The sequence below is a fragment of the Corvus cornix genome, chromosome 20 (assembly GCF_000738735.6).
Source record: "Corvus cornix cornix isolate S_Up_H32 chromosome 20, ASM73873v5, whole genome shotgun sequence".
Classification (NCBI taxonomy): Eukaryota; Metazoa; Chordata; class Aves; order Passeriformes; family Corvidae; genus Corvus; species Corvus cornix.
This window is the reverse complement of record NC_046349.1, coordinates 8,785,216-8,808,149: the sequence shown is the minus strand read 5'-3', so window position 1 is coordinate 8,808,149 and position 22,934 is coordinate 8,785,216. Positions and strand designations below refer to the sequence as shown.

At 45.7% G+C, this 22,934-nt stretch overlaps 1 protein-coding gene across 1 annotated transcript; it reads right to left on the bottom strand.

Annotated features, from left to right (window-relative positions):
* Window positions 1–21,022, bottom strand: CHRNA4 (cholinergic receptor nicotinic alpha 4 subunit). The gene is made up of 6 exons (XM_010396866.4): window positions 20,212–21,022; window positions 18,866–19,017; window positions 15,895–15,939; window positions 15,695–15,804; window positions 5,735–7,115; window positions 1–594 (listed from the first exon to the last, which is right to left on the bottom strand). The coding sequence occupies exons 1-6, from the start codon at window positions 20,270–20,272 to the stop codon at window positions 469–471; spliced, it is 1,875 nt and encodes a 624-aa protein (XP_010395168.1). The 5' UTR covers window positions 20,273–21,022; the 3' UTR covers window positions 1–468.
* Window positions 21,023–22,934: the final 1,912 nt, after the last annotated feature.

Genomic DNA, 22,934 nt, shown 5'->3' with positions numbered 1-22,934 from the left:
TATCCCAAATCTGGAACTTTATTTATAAAATGACTCATACAGGGACACACAGTCCTGAAAGACTTCAGCCTAACAGGGCAAAATCACTGGGCAGGGCACAGTGAGACTGCTGAGGATGACTGGAGCTATTGCCAGGGGCTGGTTTGTGGGTGCAGAGCCCCTTCTGTGCTGCTTTACAGATAAGCTTGTGTTCTTACACTGCTGGCTATATGCCAATGAATGCCACCATGCTATGTACAGACTTTGATAAGAACTTTTCCCCTAAATTAGATGGAGGAGATGAAAATGGCTTGGCAAAACAATGCAACCTTGGAAAGGATTCCCCTAGAGCTCAGGAGCAGCTCAAGTGTGGACGAGCAGTGAATTATTCAAAGGGCTGCCTCCACTTCTCTGTTCTCTCCTTCCAGGTGAACTAAAATCCATAGAGTGGGATAGTGGGACAATACTTTCTTCCCTTTGGTGCTGTATTTAGATCATTCCTGCCAGCCACGGTGGGAGAAAGAGCCCAACAGTTCCCAGCAAACACACAATGATGAACATCCAGAGGAAAATCCTGTCGATGACCATTGCAACGTACTTCCAGTCCTCCTTCACCTGGAACACAGAGGGGAAAGGCCAATCATTAACATTTACTTGAGATTAAAATTTGTGAAAACTCTTAGACCTTGACTCCAAAATAGGATATTTTCATATAATTCCAGAGATAGGAGGGGAAGGTCTCGCTCATACTTAGCAGTCCTATAAAATGACAAAGGTTTATTCTATCAATAACCTGAGAGATTCCCAGACAGCAGGGGTGTGTGTGTGAAGTCACAAATCCCTATGGATGACAGACACACCCCCGTGGATAATTAAGGTTCTCTGCACACTCACTCTCCCATTTTCCATGAGCAACAACTGTAACTGGGTGTTACAGTGAGGCTGTGATTCAAGGTGGAGAGGGTGGGGGGTAAGATTCCCCACGCTCATAAAAAGATTTGCTTACAGATTAACAAAGCCAAACTCTTTCTGTGAAGGGATTTACAGCTTTGGGTGAATAAGCAGGGAAAACGAGCCAGCAAATAAAAGCACCCTCACCCTCTGTTTTCCCCATTTTTGCCTTGCTGTAGGAGGATTTTCCAGCAATTCCTCTCGGGGGAGGTCTAGTACCATGAGGCAGAATGGTAAATGGTTGCTTCATTAAGAAACTATACACATATGAAAACTTCTTCTATTACATTGCTGTTATTCATTTCTTTCCCAGGGAGAGGCCTGATCAGATGGCAAAGTTCTGTTTGATATGACTGTACCCATTATAATTTCCTACAACTTCCCACTTGGTGATTAATAGGCCCGAGGGCTGAAATTCAGCACGCTGCCGTGTTCTTTGGAGAAAACATCTCAGCAGGAGCCTGCTCAAACCTCTTCAGTGGCTGTGAGTGGTGAAAGGAGCAGGGGACGGCAAAGCTGCCAAAAATGCATCTTGGTAAAGGAAGCAATCCAGATATCAGTGAAATGCCATTTGCAGCAGAGGATGTTTCCAGGTACAGAGGTGTTGCTCAGCTCCTTGGCTCAGTGAGCAGATTGGTGAGCTGGGAAATGAGGCACGCACTGGAAACCATATTACATTATCTCTGGACAAAGCATTTTCAATTTCAGGAACACCTGAACGTTGTCAAAAGCATAAGAATGGGTTCAATGTTTTCATGCAATGGATAGATTTATTCCTTTTAAAACCAGCATAAAGTTAAGCCATCCTTTACTATGGAATAGGCAGAGAAAACAATCAGGTTCATCCTGCATCTTGTCACCTTCTTGGGGAAAATCATGTTATTTTATGATTGTACAGCCCTCTGCACAACCATCTATAATTAGGGTAAGTAAAAAAAAATAGTGACCCTTGAAATCAAAAGGAATTGTCTCATCCCAAGCTTCTATAATCTACTTGGGTTGTGAACTGTAATTTATTCAAATTTATGAGAGCATGTACTGCCAGGACAAGGGGAAATGGCTTTAAACTGAAATAGAGTACTTTAGATTAGAAAAGAAGAAGAAATTCTTTACTGTGGGGATGCTGAGGCCCTGGCACAGTTGCCCAGAGAAGCTGTGGCTGCCCCATCCCTGGAAAGTTCAAGGGCAGGTTGGATGGGGCTCTGCTCATGGCAGGTGGAATGAGAAGAGCTTTAAGGTCCCTTCCAACCCAAACAACCCTGTGATTTTACAGTTCTGTGGAAAGAGCTCAGTGGATAACTCCCCTTTGCTGCACCTATTTTCTGACCTATTCATCACTTGCTGAGAGTTGGAGTCTCTGATGCTTAAAATTCCTCGTGAGAAAGGCATCTAAGCAAGCTCTGGATGATTGTTTTTATGGGATTAATGTCTCATGACGCAGCCAACGTGTTAAGAAAATCTGAAATTTACCACCTGATGTCCAAGTGGAAAGCTGGATTGAGTAAATAATCCCTCATTCTGGTAAAGTAACTTTCTTTGAATATTTATGCTAGTAAAAATAAGTGCTAGGTCACACAAAGAAAAGAAACTTGATGAGTTTCTCTCTGAGCAAAGAAGAGGAAAGTGGGCGAAGAAGAACAACTTGGACAGAAATTTGCTTTCTAATGTAATGATGTATGCAGAAATACTGAGCCCATCTTGAAAATGATAGCTGGGGGTGCATCAGATGTTTGTAAAATCAATACCCTGCTTCGGACTGAGAGCACAGAGGGTGAAATTGGAAATTATGGGGAGATAATGAAAAAAAAAAGAAGATGAGTGAGACAAAATGATCTGGATTTTTTGTTTTGTGCTCTGCCATCACTGTAGCATTTCCCCGTGGTCCAGCACCCCACGTGGGGTCTGATCCACAGACGTCTCTCTGACATCCATGCAGCTGTCAACATCTGCCACCACAACTCTTGACCTCTATTTTGATTAGTTTTTAAGCAGCTCACTCAAAATTATTTTTGGGAAACAATCAGGGGAAACACCAGCTGACTCCCCCACTCAAATTTCCGAAAAGCATGTATCTGCAGCTCTTCCCTGGGCCAGCTCCTTGTAGGTCTGAGCCTCAGGATTTGAGTGGAGGATTGAGGTGCCTTGGTAACATCTGATCCCCAGGACCTGGACTCTGCAACACAGATTAGAGCAGTCCCAGGTGGTTTTATAGTACTTTGTTAAAAATAACCCAGTGAGATTATCCTGCTTCCTCCCCCTCAGCTTTATTCCTTCCCATTTTATTTTTAAATGTCTTCATACCAGAGTATTCCGGAGATGCACACAGCCCTGGACAGATCCGTTTCCCAGATGGTGCTGGTGGTGTGTGGTTATTTTGGCTGATGTGTGCCATGGAACTTGTTTTGCCTTTCAGTCTGTAATTAATTTCTAATGGCATTTCCATCATACGCCGGGACAATTCCGCCGTGCGTTTTCCCCAGTGTCCCATTGTGCCTGCATTGTTTGCAGATATCTTTCTGTAACAAACAACTGCCTCTTGCATTTCCCATTTTCTCTTCGCTGGAGCACTTAATTAAATGAGCTATTTACTTTTAATTTAGAAGCACTGCCCCTGTGGCAAAGGAGCTTTAGAAAAAAAAAAAGACAGGAACTTAAAAGAAGCTCTGCTCTCCTTCTGGGAAGGTGAATGTCCCTGGAAATATTGCCCACAAGACTGTGAGATGTGTCTCAGCAGCTGCATCAGAGGTGCCTGCTGATAGATTTATTGAAGACTTCCATGAAGAAATTCCACAATTTGATTTTAAGATGAAAGCAAATTTCTGAGTATTGATATTTTCCCCCAATAAATTCTCACTTCATTACATCAGTTCTGCTCCTCACAGTACATTTCAGTTCCAGAATATCATTTTCCTTCTTCTTTTTCATTTCCACCAGGAGAAAAAAATTTTGCTTTCCTACTTGATATTACTTGGGTCCAGGGAGAGAAAATAGTGCAGCCCCACACTGGAGTCAGCATTACCCCCTCTATCTGAAAACTCAAGCTCTGCCTTCTGTGCCAGCCACAGCTACTGTGGAATAGTGGAGAAAGGTCACCCCCAGTCCCCAGGAGAGCCCACAAACCTGCCCACAGCTCATTGCTGGATGTTTTCCTGGTGCCTTTTCTCACAGCCTGGGCTGGCAGGAGGTTGGGTCAGAGACCAAAGGCTCAAAAGTGCTCCTTTTCTTCTTCTTTTGATGTTTAGTGCTGTAAATAGCTTTCTCTTCAGGATAATCACTTCATTTCAAGAGGGAAGAGCAGCAGAAGGTATCAGAAGAAAATCTGTGGCTTATGAAGACTGCTTCATTTAAAAAAATTAAGAGGAAGGAACCCAAAATACTAATTGAGTCCATTCTTGATAACACCAACCAGCTCAGCAGGGAGAATAATTTGAAACGGGAAGTGTTATTGGTGTAATATTATTTCATTTGCACCGTGGGGAAAAATTGAGTTAAACTGAACTGACATCCATGGGTTTACTTGTGATTATTGCCAGGGGGAGAGAGCAGAGTTTAATTCCTGCACTCCTAATGTGCTTCTGAAGTGCTTTACCCTGGCAAGGAGTTTTGGACTGGCAGCTAATGAAGATGAGGATTCACAGCCCATCTCTGCCACAGATTTGTTCTGTGACCTTGAATAGGAGGTTTGTGTTTTGGCTGTAACTCCTCAATATAAGGAATAAACAGTTCCTTCCTCAAAGGGATGCTGTGAAGTGAAATCCATTGAAGAACAGAGGCCCTTAACTATGATACCAAAGAGTATAGAAATGGACAGGAGTATTTAAGCTTTTCTTGCTGCTGCTCAGTGCTCAGTGCTGTGAAAAATGCAAATAAAAGATGCTCTCCATGCCTAGGAAGTCTTGTATAAATGCATTATGTCTTGCACTGATTCTAAATCTGAAGAAATTTAAACTGTAGGCAAAGTTAAAAAGCACCTTTGTGTACGGATCTGCCCAGGAAAAGCTAGATAAGACTTTTCTTTAATAAGATGACTAACTTCAGGTTATCTTGTGCCTGCCTTCATTATGGCCATAATTACTAGCACACTGTATCCATAGTCCTGCAGGAAAGAGCTACAAGAGCTGTGAAGGGATGTGGCATTTGTTGGGTGCATCGCTATCTCCATGAAAAGAAATCCTTTCAGCTTCTACTTCCTTTATTTGTAGGCCTATTTACCTCCACAGAATAAGCAGGAAATTTGTTCCCCCACCTCCCTGCACAGAGCCAACTGCTCCAGTGGAAGTCCACTAATGGGGAATCACATCATGATATGAGAGCAGAGCTAAACAGCCCCTGCAATATCCCCACGCTACTACGGCTTCCCACACCCACAGCCTGCTTGGGCAATTTGCTTTCCTGGGCTCCACAGTCAGAGTCAGTGACTAATAAAAAGCAGAGAGTGTGAATTTCCTGCTCGCCAGAGGCTTAAATAAAAAATAATTCTCTGTTCCCATGAGATCGCTGCGTTTTGGGTCTCTCACAATCCTAACTGTATCTCTGCTACCTAACAACAACTTTACTCTTATTTTCTGTGGGAGAATCCATTGTTCTAGAGCAGCCCTGAGCATGACCTGGTTGTGCAACCCCCTTGGCACTTGTGCAACAACCTCAAGGACATCTCCAGCAGTGCCTGCAGTGGCCAAAACCCGCAACAGAAGGATGGCTGAGCCTGCATCACACACTCTGCACAGCTCAAGGCTTGATACAGCTCCCTTAGCAGGTCATTTTTGACTTTCTGAAGGAGAGCAGGCTCCGCTGGAATACTTACTGAGAAATCCGCATCCTCCGCCCGCAGGTGGTCTGCGATGTAGTGAACCCCTTCCACTGCCAGCTTCAGGGCTGGGGACATCAGCACGAGGTGTTGCTCTTTGGCGCTGTGGCTCTTGCTCCCCTGGGCTGCTGTGCCGGCTGCCTCGCCCTTTTTGCACTTACACTTGCACTGAGGGGGCTTGTGCTGGGGCTGCTCCCCATTGAGGTGGCACCGCTGGGATGCCGGAGAGCCACTGGAGTGGCCATTGGTCTGGGAAGAGTCCTCCTGCAGGTAGCAGTACTGGATGCTCCGGGACCGGCAGCGGATTGTCCCCTCCTCTGCCTTGTTGGGGCTGTACATCTGCTGGACACTCAGTGACCTGCCTTTCAAGGCAGAGGTGGCCTGGGTGTCTCTCGGGGGGTGGCAGGAGGGCTGTGGAGAGGAGCAGGTCACCTGTACGGGCTCTGGGTGCAGCACAGAGTACTGCCCAGAGGGGGACCTGCAGATGGGCTGAGGCTTGGCTGGCTCCTCAAGGTGGGCACAGAAGGAAGAGGTGGGTGATGGCTCATTGCTCTGGGGGCTCGGGGAGGATGAGGTAGTGAAGTTGGGTTCCACGTCAATCTCGGACCAAAGCCTTGGCGCATTGGTTATTTTGTGCATGGACTCAATGAGCTTCTTGCAATTGTCCTTCACTGTGGAGGGACGTTTCATGAAAAGGATCCGTGGGACTACATCAAGGAAGACCCTCCTCACCCAGTCTGGCATCGTGTGGGTACGGGGGGAGCGGTGGTGCACGTTGAGCACAAAGACAGTGATGATGATAGACAAGGTAACAAATATCATGGTGAAGAGGAGGTACTCCCCAATCAGAGGGATGACCAAGGAGGTGGATGGGATGATCTCCGTGATGAGCAGCAGGAACACAGTGAGGGACAGCAGCACGGAGATGCACAGGGTTATCTTCTCTCCACACTCAGAGGGCAGGTAGAAGACCAGGACGGTCAGGCAGGAGATCAGCAGGCAGGGGATGATCAGGTTGATGGTGTAGAACAGCGGCAGCCTCCGGATAATGAAGGAATAAGTTATATCGGGGTAGATCTCTGTGCAGCACTCATATTTCTTGCTGTTGTAATTGCCCACAGCATTGATGATGACCCACTCCCCACTCTCCCAGTAGTCCAGCTGGTCCACATGGCTGTGCATGCTCACCAAGTCTATCTTGGCTTTGTCGTAGGTCCAGGAGCCAAACTTCATCGTGCAGTTTTGCTGGTCAAAGGGAAAGAAGGTGACGTCGATGCTGCAGGAGCTTTTATAGATAGCAGGGGGCATCCACTTAATTCTCCCGTCATAGAAGAGGTGAGCCTTGGTCAGGTGGGTGACTGCAAAGTCACCGTCAGCACTGGGAACAGATGGAAGATAAAAAAAGTCTGAGACTTCTCTAGGACATGTCAACTCTGTTAAGGAAAGAGGATATTTAGTGCCTGGCTTCCAGATGACCTGAGAGATGCAAGAGACACATCATGTCCAAACACTGGATCCATCCACTCAGTCCAGTGGACTTTGAACTCTTGGTTTACACAAGCCCTGGAATGCATGCAAATATCAGCTTTTCCCTGGCATAAGTCAGTTCCTTGGTGTGATTTGTTTTCCCCAAAAGTGTCCCATAAGTGCTCTGGAATGGGGTGAGTTTGTTTTAGAGGTGGGAGGAAGTACTATCAGGTAGCGTAGCTGTGGGCTCTGCAGAATTATTTGTGACAGCTGCTAAAAATGAAAGAGTGTTGGGTAATCATTCAGTCTTTTATGTGAAAAACAGCAAGAACATCCTATTAATAGGAATAAAGAACGTTAATCTTTTGATTTCCCAGTCAGGAAGAGAACTGTCTTTTGTGGTGTCTTCTCACAAGGACTCTCAGCTGGGGTCTGTGTGGTGGTATCAGATAAATAGATAACAGTACAGGATTTTGTATTGGAATTGTATGAATAAACTGTATTTTCCAGGCTTTTGGAGGAAGAAACCCAGTTACAAATAGCAGCACTGCCAGACAACGGGGAGGCTGTGCAGAGCAGAGGAAGAGAGTTTCTGCTAAAAACTTGAGATGAATTATTCAGGCTGATATAGATAGAAAGCTCTCTGCACCTGCCCAGTCCTTCCGGCTGAAGCCAGCCCAGCCTGCAGTCGGCAAAATCCCTGGGCCCTGCTCTGCTGCTCCAGTGCCCAGATGTGCCCTGACAGCAGCCACACAGTGACAGGGGTCACATCTCTCCTCCTCCCCACCAGCAGCAGGATCATCAACACGGGGCGATCACCCAGCAGAGCTCCTCAAGCTGCAGAAGGCAGAGGAACTTTCTAAATTCATTTCTTTAGGAGACCATCCATTCATTTATAAGCAAAACTGAAAAACAAAAGGACTTTTTGATAGTTTCATGGAATCATAGAATCATGGAATGCTTTGGGTTGGAAAGGACCTTAAAGACCATCTCATTTCGACTCCCTGCCATGGACATTTTTTTTTTTTCCCTTCCTCTCTCCCAGATTGCTCCAAGCCCCGTCCAACCTGGCCATGAACAATTCCAGGGTTGGGACAGCCACAGCTTCTCTGGGCAGCCTGTGCCAGGGCCTCACAACTCACATCACATATTTCTTCTTGCCCTATGAAACATCCCAAAAATGAGACTGGTGTATTATTGAGAAATAGTGGCAGGATCTGGCCCTAGCTGAGCTGCCTTGGCTAACACGGTTTCTGGGCAGAGATGGAATATGTCCCCAATCCTCAGGATCACAGCCCAGATGTCCTTGAGACAATTTTCTAGGCTGCTTGAATTAATGGAAAAATAAACTCAGAATTCTTGTGTGGTGTAGAACCAGGTTATACTAAACTCTTCTTTGTTCTTTGTGGCAGATTTTGGAAAAACAAAAGAACACAAAAGGACACAGTGCCTTTTGACCTATAACTGGAATTTTTTCTAAAGATTTAAAACACTTATTAAAAAAAAAAAAAAAGGAAGGGGAAACTATGTACAAGACTCTCCCAAAGGGATTAAAACAAAATCAGCACCGTGATCTACTCTGAAGCAAGTAAACCTGAGCCATTGTACAATCCATCCAGCTCCTGTCTTACCTCTTCATTCTTAAATCTAAGTTACACTTCAGAACATGTGATTTTGATGAAAACCACTTCTTTTTTTTCTCCTGGGTTTTGCCAGGAGCATAGTAAAGCCAAATTGAGACATGAAATATGCACAGCAAGTGACAGTCCAGTGCTTGCTGTTCTCAGTGGTTTTCTGCTTAAATCTCAATAGGAATATGGAATCCAATTCTGCATTTAATGATATCTCTGAGGCATGATTAAATCGCTCACTAATGGAGCAATATTTATAATTGATCTTATTAGAGAAAAGGGATTATGAGCATCCACTATGAGTGTTTCCCTTCTTAGGTAGAGCAGTGCCTAAGTGGCTGGGTAAACAACACAGGTGTGCATTTTTCCTTCAAAAACTCTTGGAAAAGAACATGAAGCTCCTGCTAAGATGTCATCCAGGAATGATAATAATTCATGTAACTGTGTTTTATTCCCAGAAATGCCTTCCCTGGCAGTTTTGCAGTTTCTGTGTGATCAGCCACACTCCTCTTCTGCAAGTGTAGATGGAACCATTGTGATGCTGCAGATCTTGTGTGTCACTTGTTTCTGTAAACTATCTGCTTTTTAACAAGGAATGTATTTTTTAATTTTTTAATTGCTCATCTAACAAACCCAGCTTCATCCTCGGTCCTCTTTGGCTCACATGTTACTACAAATAACACTGGCACTGCTTTCCAGGCTGGATTTTGCCTGCAGTGCCATGGCAGGAGTGAAACCAGCTGCAGAGTAGCTCCTCGGATTTAGCCCACTATTGACTCTGAGGAGCCACAAAACACCCTGGGATGCTCCTGCCTCACCCACCTAACAGGACTAGGAAGGAATTCCTGACTTTACTGGGTGTGTTTGGACTTCTCACTGCAGTTCAACGTAGAGGAGTTTGTAAGTAGGGTAAATCAGCCATGCTGTGTACATAGAATATAACCCAGCTACATCATGCAAAGGCAGTGTTCCCACTTGTCTCACCCTTCATGCATCCATATATTTTTGCCTCCTTCTGCAAGCTTTCCACCCACACTGGACCTTCAAGCATATGTCTACTGGACTGGAAGCTGTGCCTGCTGGCACCCTGCCCGTGCAGGGGAGCCTGGAGAGATTCTCTCTCCCCTCCTGGGTGAGACTTTGATTCTGCTCCTCTCCACATGAGAGAGGGAGCAAACAAGGTCACCTGGCTGTTGACTGCCTTCCAAAGTCTTTCCCCAATCTCCTCCAAGGGATGAAGGTGAGAACACAGTCTGCAGTCAGGAGACTGGGGAAACCCTGTGCTCTTTTGGAAAGCTTTGCTGTGGGAAAACCCAGTCCTGTTCCGACAGCCCTGACTGCACCACATGAATATTGCCTTACACGAGGAGAGCTGATGTAGTGGGACAGAGAAAATCTGCAGACATTCCTTTAGAGCAGTAGCACATTCTCATCTCGCTCAGTGGAGACCACTCGGTTGTGACAGTTGTCATGAAAATCCATTTGGAAGAAGGCGTGAGTGCAAGGTAAACATCACAAGAACTGGAGAATTCAGATAGTCAGGCTCTCCTGGTTACTCTGACCTGACAGCTTTAAAAATATGTCAGTAATAAAGAACTGGAGCTCTTGTATTTTCATGTCAAACACAGCCATGCTCACCAAGAAAGAGAGAAGACAATTACCTATTCTTTTCTCAAGGAAAGAGCTCTGCTGTGTGCTGCAGCCTTTGAGTTCTCATTTTGAGAATAAAGGCTGCTCTTCCAAATATCCTAAGTTTATAAGGGTTTGAGGATGGCATTGTTTTACTGACATCCACCAGCCATGTTTCACTAAAAAGCTCTGCTGACGGAGAATTTTTATTTTCTTTTGCCACTTTCTATTTTCCTGCAGTTGGGAGATACATCATCTCACAAAATTAAGTGTTTTCGGAATGCATGTAAATGAGGCACACATTTATTTTAATTTCTGATGATGCAATTTAAATCCAAATAGAGCTTTAAGAGCCTGAAAATTATCTATATACATACATGGATATAGTAGAATGTCCTCATTTAAAGCATTTTTCATCAAAGAGCAGTAACAAAGAAAAATTGTAGTATTAAGAGCCTGCACCCTTTTGGTACACATTAAAGAGATGCTTCTGTAATGTTCAGATTAAAATTCTCTCCAAATGCAAACCAGAAAATATGTTGTTTAACTACTGTTTTGTGTTACCAAATGATAACTACAAATGCACTGCTTGGAAGGGACCTCTGGAATTGTCTCCTGCCCAAAACTTCCTGCTCAAACCAGGTCAGCCACAAGAGGATCAGGACCTTACCTAGCTGGGTTTTAAATATCTCCAGGATCTTGGCAACTTGGGTACAAACTTCTTGGGTGCAGGTGGGGATGTCTGTGCACTGATGGGACTTCCTTCAGTCACATCCCAGCTTTTGCTTGGTTTAGATGTTTAGAAACCAGCAGTAACTAATGAAATTTTGATTGTCCCCCAGCAAAACAGGCACCATTCTCAGAAAAGGCTGTGCTACGCTGATGGAATGAGCACAAGTGTCTCAGGAGGCTCTGACTGTGCTGGATTGGTGCATTTTGCTCTGATTCTCCCCTTTGCCAAGGATCCTCGCCAGCACTTTGAAGGCAAAGCTCTTGCTCGGTCCTTAGCAGAGTGGTAGGAGGAGCCCTTGGGTGTGAACAGAGCAGCAGCCCAGGAGAGGGATCCCTCCTATAGATTTCCTTCTATCAGCTCCTGTATTACTGGGTAGAGCTTGGCAGCAAACCTCAGAGCATCTGAAGACATCCCTCTCCAGAAAAACAACCACCGAAGCTCCCAGAAGAATCAGGAGAGCTGAAGAGTGAATCAGTGACTTTTTTGCCTATTATAAATGCAGTTGGTGCACAATGATGAGATCTGTGCCAGTGCACACAAAGAAAAATGTCAAGCATGTTTCCAATTTTAAAGGTTGCACTGGGGCATCTTTTGGTATTTCTCCTCCAAAGAGCTTTGGGATGAGTCATGAAACCAGTGTTACTCCCTAAATCTAACTGCTTGCAAACATCACAGTATAGCTCACAAGAACAAGCTGCTACAGTAATTTTCAAAACAACTCTTTGCTTTTCCATGATTCTCAAAAGCTGCCTGCCAGATGATCTTCTAACCCAGTCCAGTAATCCCTTCCTTCCATTTTACCATTGGGTGAATTCCTCAAGATGTTTCCTACCCCTAATTACAGAAATTTGTATTTGATTTTCCTTCGTATCTGATCTTGTCTTTTTTATTTCTTTTTGTTTGTCACTGTGGAGTCTAAAGCAGGGATTACTTTCTGGAACAGTTAACCCCAGAATATACCAAGAAAAACAAAACTTTTGAATTCTTAATGTTCCTAGTAGCTTCTTCCTAGGTTTTAAAATCACCAGGCTGGAGAAGATAAACATTGTGATACTACCATGATTATCCAGTTGAAAACCAGCCAGTGGAGCTCACATTTAAAATTCCCTGACCATGCATTAGGCTCAAGGACATGGGCTTGGATTGCCCCGGGCACCCTTTAGCAGCTGAACACCTGGATATAAACCTGTCCTTTCAGAGGTTTCTCTGGACCTCCTATGATGAACAAGTGGCTCAACAGAGTGGTGGAGAAGCAAAAAAAAAACCACCAAAAAAACCCTAACCACAAACAAAAAATTCAACCCTCAAGAGCTTATTCCCTCATTAGAGGAAAAAAATACAATTCTTTTTTGTATACTTCAAATATACAGAGAAAAATGAAAATGTGCTTCAAAGCCATTCATGAATGGAAAAACAAATCAATGCAGAGGATTAGGTAATTCATTTAGAAATGATTTGGTGGTGCCTGAAGAGCCTTTACAACCTCAGATAAGGAACAGTCTGGTTTCTTGGCAAAGAGGAGGCTTTGTCACTTCACTGTGAACTCATATTCCTCTGTTTTACATATGTTGTGTCACATCCAGTAGAAACTATTTGCAGAGTCTTGGAACTTATCTCACCAAGCCTGAAAATTCAACAGCGTATTAATTTCCCTGTAGGATATTAATTTGGTTTCTGATTCCTTATGAGTGTTGACAACTATATTTACTCTCTAGGCCAAACCAGCTGAATTTACTGATTTAATTTGGGTCTCTAGAGTGGGTAAATGGAATGTTTTTTACAATAATGAGCCAGGATATGAGAGCAAACTCACAACAAAGGGTTAGGTTTCCTTAAAGATGTAAATCTGAAATAAACTGAATTTTTACCATTTCTGTATATAATCCAAGAGGAAAACAGAAGAGGTATTTGTATAATTTTTTTCTAAAGGATTCCATCCCAAACAGCAACACCATCTTTCTGCCAGAGAATGTGATAAGCAATAATTAGCTCACACTAAAAAGCCTGAAGAGTGCAAAAGGTCAGTGTGGCCTCTTACTCTCTTCCACCAAAGTTACTTTGCACATTCTCTTGCTCTTAGAGACCCAGAATTATGTGCAGCTATGTTAAACTCCCTCTAAACTATCTATATATATTTGTAAAATATGAGATGGACTCCTTGTTAGCATCACCATGACTAGTCACTATCGTTTCCAGCTGAGATGCCCACCAGGAGAAGCCCTGGCTGGGAATGCAGCTGGTGAAATGCTCTGCAGAAGAGCCTCACTTTGGTGCCCCACCACTCTGAAGGTTTTGCCTTGCATTTGCCCTGCAATCCCTAAAAAATGTGAAACCTGATGCAGATATTGACTGCAGCTGCAGGTGGGTTTGATAGGAAGTTAGGTGGAAGAGAGAAGTACATCTCAAGGCAGAAAACAGTTTGCACAGGGAGACACAGCTGTGAAGACATATGGAATTAATGGAAACCCACTAATGTCTGGTGCCTAGCCTACACCACGTTTAATTCATGGCTAAAGTAACCAATTAAAAATGCATGATAGACTCATGACAACCAGCAGATGAATGCGTGATTATTAATGCTAAGTATGGATCAAGGGAGGGAAGTAGCTTGGATGTGAGGAGCTGAGGCACGAGATCTCCCTGTGCGAGCAGGTCCCAGGATAGTCAGATTTGCTACTGCAAGTCAGAGCAGTAAGGTGGGCAGGGCCTAAAGGCTCTCAGCCCAGAAAAGGATGAGAAGGACGTTCTAGAGTGGCTGCTGTGGCCAGGAGATCAGACCCCTGGAGTCACTGTGGAGACTCAAGTTGCAGCAACAGTAAACTACAACAAGGCAGAGGGGCAGAGCGTGTGAGGGGCAGGAGCCAAAGGCTGCCCAGCTTGAGGTCTGGGTGTCCTGGACATCTGAGGGATGCCTTCAGCGTGAAATCCCAAAATATCCAGAGACCTAAAGAATACCAAGGTCTCCTTCTGGAATCCTTCCTATCCCTGGAAGTGCTCAAGGCAAGGTTGGGCAGGGCTTTGAGCAACCTGGTCTAGTGGAAGGTGTCCCTACCCATGGCAGGGGGGATGGAATGAGATCATCTTTAGAATCCTGTTCATCCCAAACCATTCTGTCATTCTGTGATTCTTCATTTCCAGGCCCCTCCTTGCATGGACCATCCTCTTCAACCGTGTTGAGCCAAGGGAGAGGAAGCAGAGGTGACACATCAGGTTCTTATGTGCCAGTAGCTCCAGCAAAAGGATGGTTTGATGCACAAAGGTCCCGTGGGGATTTGGGTCGCACCATTTCCTTTGGCACCATGGTCCACCACAACAACCACCAGGAGCTCTGAAAATAACAATCCTTGCCATTGTCATTAACTAAACAATGACAAGGACTTTTTTTCCCCAGTGGAAGCTGTGAAGACCTTTCTTGGTCTTCACTGCACTTGCAGTGCAATGCTCATGCTCAGAGTGTGTCCCTGTAGGGCAGGAAGGTCCAAGTGCCTCCAGATGAGTCATTTCCATTGGGCTAATCTCTGAAAGGTGCTCGGTGAGGATGCAGTGATTTCCAAGAGGTTTGCAATCACTCCACACTACTGAGGATCAGAAACAAGCTAATGGGAAAGATAACAGCCCCTGTAGTCTCCAAAGCTCACATTCCCCTGGGCAGATTCCAGCTTCAGCCATTTATTTTGGTTTTTAAACAGAAACAAAATCATATAAAGCCAGAACCAGGCAACTGTTTATTAAAACCGAGACTGGCTGCTGCTCTGAGGGTTTTCTCTGAGTGTCAGCCGCATGCAAAGATGCTTTTCTTTGATGCCTTTTTCTCTGGGGCCTGTGCTGGGGCAGGGGACTGGGATATCCTGGGAGACTGGAGAGCTGTGGTGGGGCTCCAGGGAGAAAACAGCCTTGGCACTTGGGCAGCATTTCTAAGAATATCAACAGGCAGCAACGGAAAGAAAGAAAACCACAACCTGCTTCCTAGAAGTGTCCATACCAGAGACAGATTCCAAACAACTGGGATGAGGAACAAATACCTAATTAGGAATCATTCCAGAACGGTATTTAGCTGACCTGAAACCTTTGTTTGTAGATGCACAAGCCTGACATGTTTCAGCATATATTCCTTATTTAAGCCCATCCTCAGTAATTGGCTTTTCCAGTTGACGGTGATGAATTAGGGGAGAGCTCTTGGGTGAAATGAAATTGAAGAGGACTGAAAGCTCAAATCCAGCTTAACTGTGCATCTGCCATGTGAAGAGGAAACAATACCTGGCGTTCCCCAACAAAACTGGCTGCTCAGAGGAAGGATCATTAGGAGAGCAAAGCCCTTGTGATGAACTTCAGTCATATCATTTAAGGCATGTCTGGGACAGATGTTATAGAATCTACATGAAATCCAACCACAGAGAACCAAATAAAGAGGAATCATTACAGGAAGCATTTTAACCCCATGAACAGAGAAAATCTGCAAGGATGGCTTTCCCCTCTGGCCACAGTGCTCACACTCACTTGTTGTAAAGGACAATGTCTGGCCTCCAGATGAGCTCCGAGGGGATTCGGATGGATGTGACATTTTCGTATTCCTGGGGGTCCCAGCGCAGCTTGTAGTCGTGCCACTCCTGCCAAAAATGAGGTGGTTACGAAGTTGGGAGAGTTCAACAGAAAAACTGAAAAGGAACATGGAAAAATACATATTTGGGGGCACCCACCTGCTTCACCCACACATTCGTGGTCATCATTTGATTTTTCTCATCCTGAAATGCAAGATCAGATATTGGTTACAGGAGCAGATTAAGCGGTTCAAAGAACCCTCTTAATTTCTCTTAATTGTATTTCATTTATGTAATTACAAATCACCTCTACAATAAATGTAAGTTCCATCTTGGAAATAAAAAGCAGATGTTTCTGTCATTTGACATGGGACAGGCCACAGCTGTCTGATACCACTGAACAGCTGAGCCTGCACCTAGCAATCCTGTGAGCAGATGGACTGGAATTTATTGGGATTTTCCTCAGTGCTGATGGATTCAGCCTGGGATGATGATACCAGGTAGAGGAAAAAGCTCCCCAGCCTGCCTTCAACCTGAGCGCTGAAGGAAGGCAGTGATGGATATATAAACCCTTACTCACACACGTGTGGTGGATTCCAATGCTCAGCTGCATCTGCATGGGTGTTCTCCTGTGAAACGTTATCCATGGACACAATTCTGGAAACAAGAAGCTCAGCAGCATTTCTCCTTCTACCAAACACGTGAACTTGTGGCACTATGGACTGGGTTTTCTGGATAAACCCCAGCTGCTCCACTGACATTGAACTCTTGGGAAGCCTGGTGTATTTCCATCAATGGGTAGACTTTTTCCCACTCCTATGCACAAATAGTATGGAAAGGTAGGACTGTGTATATATATGTAAATAATGTCAGGCAGATACAATGCTGGCAGCACTGCAGTAGAGTTAATTGCTGTTTGCTGTTTGCCTTTTGTGCCCTCTGTAATTAAGTCAGATGAATTATGTGGAGCACAGCCTAGAGCTGGTCTGACTGAAGAGTCCCACCACAGCTCAGGGTGTATTTGTGTGGTTCTTTTTTCTCCCTTGCCTTGGTTGGCATCAAACCCAGCTGAGCTGGCAGGGCTCATCTGACAGCAAACTGCTCATCATTAACCTTGCTCTTGTAGCAGTTCAGGATTGATTGTGAACATTAAAATCCAGGAGGTCTGGGGGGAGCTCTGCCTCCTCCTCCCTGAGCCTCCTCATTGCTGTTGTGGCACCAGATGTAAAACCTGATCAGAGATTCTCTCCTCCAGGGCTAGGGACCAGAAGCACATGGAGTAAGGAGGAATACAAAAACACTCCAATGAGAAACAAAGGGAGAGAAAATATCCAGCTGCTTCCTCAGGTGCTGCTGGGAGATGAAGAATGCCATGACCTGGACCGATCCTTGAGAACCTGCTTCTCTTACTACTTCACAATTCAAGCACCTGAAGGTCTCCTCCACAGGCCCTGCACTGGGCATCCCAGTGTAGCAGGTGCTGCCCTTTACTGGAATTTTCCTCCCTGGAACCACCCTTTGTGGAAGCTCCTGCCCATCACTACACCCAAGGCTCTGCTGTTCTCCTGTCCTGAGTGAAGCACAGCTCCAGTCCCATGGGATTAGCTCAGAGGGGTTTGCAATGTGCTAATGACCGAGTTCCTCCTCAGCTGGCACAGCTGGATGCTCCTCATGGAGCCAGCCCAGAGGACAGCAGTGACTCCACAGCCATGGGGATGTTGCACTACCTGGCCCCTTCTCTCAAGGTGAACATAGCACGTGAGGTCCTGCAGACACACGGGCACAGGAGTCCAAGTGCATCTCTCGGTGGCTGCTCCTGGACACATATTTGATCCCTTCCCCCTTATTTCTGGGCTCAGAAATCCCTCAGCACTCCAGGGTGAGATAAGGACATGCAGGAATGTCGAGTTCCCCATTGATTTCTATTCCCCTGCCCCCAGCTTTTGTCAGCAGGAGCTGGGGTTTGAATACAGCTCTGATTTCCCTTTCAGACTCCTTGTCGTTGGGAGCTGAGCATTGGGTCTAACAACTGCAGCGGGGTTTGCACCAAAACTGTCACTGTCGGGAAGGGGGAGAGGAGCTGAAGAGCCACACTGGTGGCAGGAGTGTCACCAGTCACAGACTGGGACAGGAGGGGTGAGAGCTCTCCTCCAGCCATGCCCACAGGTCCCGGCACAGCTCTGCCCACAAGCTGCACTTCTAACCACTGACATGATTTTAAGAAGATTAATTTTTCTTAAGTAAACCAGGAAAGCACTGTGGAGCAGGTGTATCGATCCCCCCTCTTCCACGATTCAGCAGCTGCATAATGGAAAGTCTCTCTCATGCCTCCACAGTCACTAATGTCTCATCTTTAGTCTTATCAATTATTCAGATGAGAACCGTGCAACTTCAACATTAGCAACTGCAAACAGCCCTGGATCCCTCAGGCTGATGTAAGAGTGAGGAGGGGAATGGGAGACCATTTCTGTGCTGCAAAGCTGGAAGTTGATGGCTTCTGCATGAGGAGATGAGACTCTCCAGCAACTGGTGTCTTTGATTCCCCACCTCCTGAACCGTCTTAGCTGCTTCCTTTTCATCTCAAAACTCTAAATTCAAAATATAACACTGTGTGGAGAGTCATCTATTATGATTGTCCCACACAAGTAATGTCCTTAAGTTGCATTCTTCTTTCCATTATCATAGAAATCACAGGATGGTTTGTGTTGGAAGAGGCTTTAAAGCTCATCCAATTCCAACCCCCTCCAACACCTTCCACTAAACCAGGCTGATCAAAGCCTCATCCAACCTGGCCTTGAACACTTCCAGGGCTGGGGCATTATCACCCTTTTCACTCTGTCCCATGACTACAGTAGAAAGTGGCAGGGAATCCCCTCTTCTGAAAAATGAGGGGGTTTGATGAGATGGCCTTTAAAGGTCCCTTCCAACCCAAACTATTCTCTGAAAGCCCCCCAATACCTGCTCAAGGAATGCGCAGCTGCACGGACACACTGTCCTGGGAAGTACCACGTGCAAATAGGGACAGGAAGGAGAAAAATGCAGGAGCAAGATCTGCACAATCTCTAAAGCCTCTACCTGGGCCCCAGCCTGGCTAGTCTTGGCCTTTGTTGCACAAAGAGGTTGCACTTACCACATCGATGAGCTGGGCGATGGACAGGCCGAAGCGGACGAGGACCACGTCCGAGATGTTGGCAACAGGACGGGACCACTTGTTATAACCAGAGAAGAGTTTCTTCAGGAGTCGCTCCTCTGCGTGGGCTCGGGTCTCCACATGGCCAAAGGCTGTGGGGAAGGAATGAAACACCTGCAGGTCCAAGAGCTGGCATAGCTGGAGCCTTCTCCAGAGGGAAATTCCAGCAAACTCCAGCGATGGGCACTTGGGGACACACAGGAGGGCGATGCTACTCGGGTGATTTGCCTCCCCTCTATCCCAGGCATTGCCAGGTATTCCTCATTCTATTCACCCACTCTTACAGAGCAGGGTTGGTCTGAAGAAAATGGCAGCACCAGTAATACCATTCAGAAAACACTACATGAGCCATTGCCCCCTGAATCTGGTCTAATTTTTATGGCCACTTTGTGGCAAGTTTCTAGGGCTGGAGTCTGCAAGCAGGGAAGAGGGATGCTAGAAGGGCAAGCCAAAAGGGAAAGAGCAGCCTCGTGGTGGGAGATAGGGATTTTGGATCGGATTTACACATAAAAACTGGCATCAAAAGCATCAGGGAAAAAAAAAAGGTAGACAGAAATTCAGCTTTTTAACCTTCTTAGTGTGCATTTCACAACAACAATGGGGGAAGGAAGAGGATGGTGAAGAGAACAAGTCAGATAACAAGATCCCAGTTTTGCTCAGGCATAACTTTAAAAGTTGGAGGCTGCGAGGAGCAGTCCTGACCCCACACGTAGGCTCCAGGAGCTACAGAGGTGCCTGGTGGTTATTAAAAATTAAAGCCAAGTTTCACCCAGGGGCTGTCGGAGGAGCTGTGCTCCTGTGCCGGCTGTACCAGACAGAGGGGAGAGGGAGCCGGGGGCTCTCCCCACGTCCCTCGTGGAATATGGCTTCTACTTAGTCTTTAGCTGCCCTGGATTATACAAAGGGAAGCATTAGCTGAGCGCTGGCTGTGCTCTCCCCAGCCGGAGCTGTAGCCCCGAGACACATTAACACACTTTACCTAAGGAAGAAAAGCCCAGGCAAGAAGAAAGATGCTGAGCCCCCAGCTGGTTTCCCCCTCCTGTCCCCTTCCCACCGTGGCTTTAATCCTTTCTCCATCAAATCAGACAAGGAGCAGAAAATAAAGGCAAAGCACTGCTCAGCAGAGGCTGGTGTTCAGGGGACCAGAAATGATGGGGCAGAAGGGTGGAGGAGTCAGGGAAATTCCCTGTTGACAGGGGCTGGTCTCTGCAGTGTGTCTTTGAGAGGGATAAGGGAAGAAAGAACTAAAGAGCAGAGCAGGGGGAGAAGAGCTTTCTCAAACTTACCGGGGAAAATGCTGGCACACAGCAGGAGGAGGAGGTTTCCCTTAGGCACGAGAAATCCCATCGTGGAGCAGAGCTTTAGTGCGCAGAGTCTCCCGTCAGGGCAACTTTTCCACTCTGAGTCTCCGGATCCTCCAGGTTCATTCCCCTAAACTCCTTTCGCTCTCTCTCCGTCTGGGAAGGGATAACAGCTGGTGCTCTGTTTTTATTCTCTTCTCTCTTCTGAGTGATTTCCAGCTCTTCCTCCTCGAAGGATGCTCTTTCCTGGGACGCTGCTGCTCGGATACCCACAAGTGATGTGCAATGGCTGCAGAGAGCTCCTGTAAGAGCCTGGGCTGCCCAGCCTCCCTGGGCTCCCTGCTGCTCCTCTCCCCTTTCCTACGGGGCGCTTTGGCTGCTGGTTTATTTGCTGTTGCTGCTTTCCGCCTTCCCCCAGTCCTTGGGGCAGCCTTTGCTCGGATTTTGCTGCTGACGGGCCACCGATGATGCCTCTGGAGCAGAGAGTGAGCACAGCGTGTTTGTATATTTAATGTAGTCAGACCTGCCCACCTCCTGCTGAGGAAAAGGAGGAGGAGGAGGAGGAGAGAATCCCTGCACTCTAGCAAACAGGCTGCAGGGAGGAAAACTTTAGCAGGGGAAACAAAGGGGGAGATCCAGAGCCCAGCTGCAGCCAGAGGTGGATATGGGGCCAGCTGGGATCTTTATAGCACCGGAAGCCCAAACAGTTCTTAATTAACAAAAGCTGTCTCTTTAATCTCGTCCAACTGCTTTTCAAAATCATTCCAGTGTAATTAGACTGAGATATTTCTGGCTTGGGCACGTATCTTTGCTGTCAATAACTACTGGGGTGATAAACCTGCCCATGAGAGCAGGGCTCTGCTGCGCTTGGTGCTGCACAAACACGCAGGACAAATACAAATGTTAGTGTCTGCCCACAGGCAATATTGCAAACCAAGGGTGAGACTGAGACAAGGTCACTTGAATTTATCTATATGCTTGAATGTACCTTAAATACATCACAAAAAACTCTGTTAAGTCTTGCAAATTTTGTGGAGGAAAGGATAACTCCTTGTGTTAGCAAGGAATTATCACTCCAGCCCTTCGTCTCGCATCCCTGATTCCTTGCATGGGAGACATGGAGTGGAGCTCTCCCCATTTCATTTTAAAACTAGCTTTGATATTAACACAATTACTTCCACACGGATAGCAAATGGATTTAATTTTCAGGCAGGGGTAATGTTGCCAGCTGCAAAATTAATCAAAGTCTGTTCTAATAATATTAGCTACATATTTTATGTATAATAATTTCCCTACTCCCAAAGCATCTCAAATATCTTCCAATATAATAGATTGCTTGCTGCAAATGGGGAGGATTAAAGTTACAAGAGAAATTAGGTCTGTAGTGAGATTATAAATAACATCAGTATAGTACCAAACTCGTCTTGTTTTTCTTATCTCATCTCTTCCTCAACAATTGTCAGCCTTTCCAGTGACAAACCACACCGTATTTTCCCACTTTATGGATCCCTGTACAGTTGCCTGCTTTGCTTTCAGAGTCCTGACCCTCATTGCAGCACCTGAGCACCTGTGATATGCTATAAAAATCTGTAGTGCTCATTCCAGGGAACCATCTAGCATTAATTTAACAAGCAGCAGATGTGAGATGAAATTAACTTGGAGCTGAAGTGTGGGATACATCCTGAGAGCCAGGTCCTGTGCAGCTCTGAGCACCTCCAGCAATAGGGGAGCAAAGGGGCAATCACTCCTCACCAGGGTTAAAACAGCATCACTCTGTCACCTACTGCAGCCACACACTCCCAAAAACAAATATAAAAAACTCCCAGCATTTCTTTAAACCCCTTTTCTCTGTGGAATCTGAAGTCTGCAGGTTCTTGTATTCCTTGTTAGGTCCAGCCCTGCTCAGTTCTGACCCAGCAGCATTAAATGAGGGGATCCTGGCTTTCTGCCCACCTACATCCAGCCACGAGCACCAAACACAACAAATAAATAGTGAGGAATAGGATTTCTAAAGGCCATTTTTCAGGGAGGCTGGTGCTCTGCACAGGTCACACACTGAGCGACCAAACCCAAGGGATGCAAGATCAACTATTCCCTTCTGAAAACCTTGGCCATAAATAATACAGGTATCCTTGACTACACGGCCTCCCGTGCAGAGCTGATTCAAATCCCATGGACAAACCCCATCCATCTTCACCTTGCCTGGCTTTCCATGCTGGCGAGCAAACACTGCCTTTAGATTAACCCTATAAATTATTTTGATTAAAAAAGGATTTCCTTCTTTTGGAAATTAATCGTAAATCACCATTTCCTATGAGTGAAACATTTATTCCTCACCTCGCTGGCCATGTGGGGAATGAGCATATTTTACAGAGGTTTCTCTGCCTCGAAGTGACCTTGTTAAATCTCACTGCCAGTTTCTTTCTGCATCATTGGGCCATAACAAAATTTCCATCAGCTCCTGTGTGTATTTGGAAGGCGATGACTTCCACTGGTACGTGTGCAAGGGACTCTGACTGGAACAAAAGATGCCATTTAAGGGTTTTAATGATTTTTTTTTTTTTTTGTGGTAGAAAGCTGCAACTCCAGCCTGATTTCCAGGGACCCAGCTCTGACCCTCCTCCTTATTATTATCTTCCTTTGTCTGAAAAAGACGTGGATAATTTGGGTTATCCAGATGTTCACAAAAAATGATTCAAACATCCCAG

Bases quoted from the DNA above. Each gene is read 5' to 3' on its own strand.
- CHRNA4 (XM_010396866.4), bottom strand. From the start codon at position 20,272: ATGGGATTTCTCGTGCCTAAGGGAAACCTCCTCCTCCTGCTGTGTGCC. The intron at 15,940-18,865 runs GTAAGTGCAACC...CTTGCATTTCAG, and splicing joins TCGCCCAGCTCATCGATGTG to GATGAGAAAAATCAAATGAT. The intron at 595-5,734 runs GTAAGTATTCCA...TCTGTGTTCCAG, and splicing joins CGGAGGATGCGGATTTCTCA to GTGAAGGAGGACTGGAAGTA.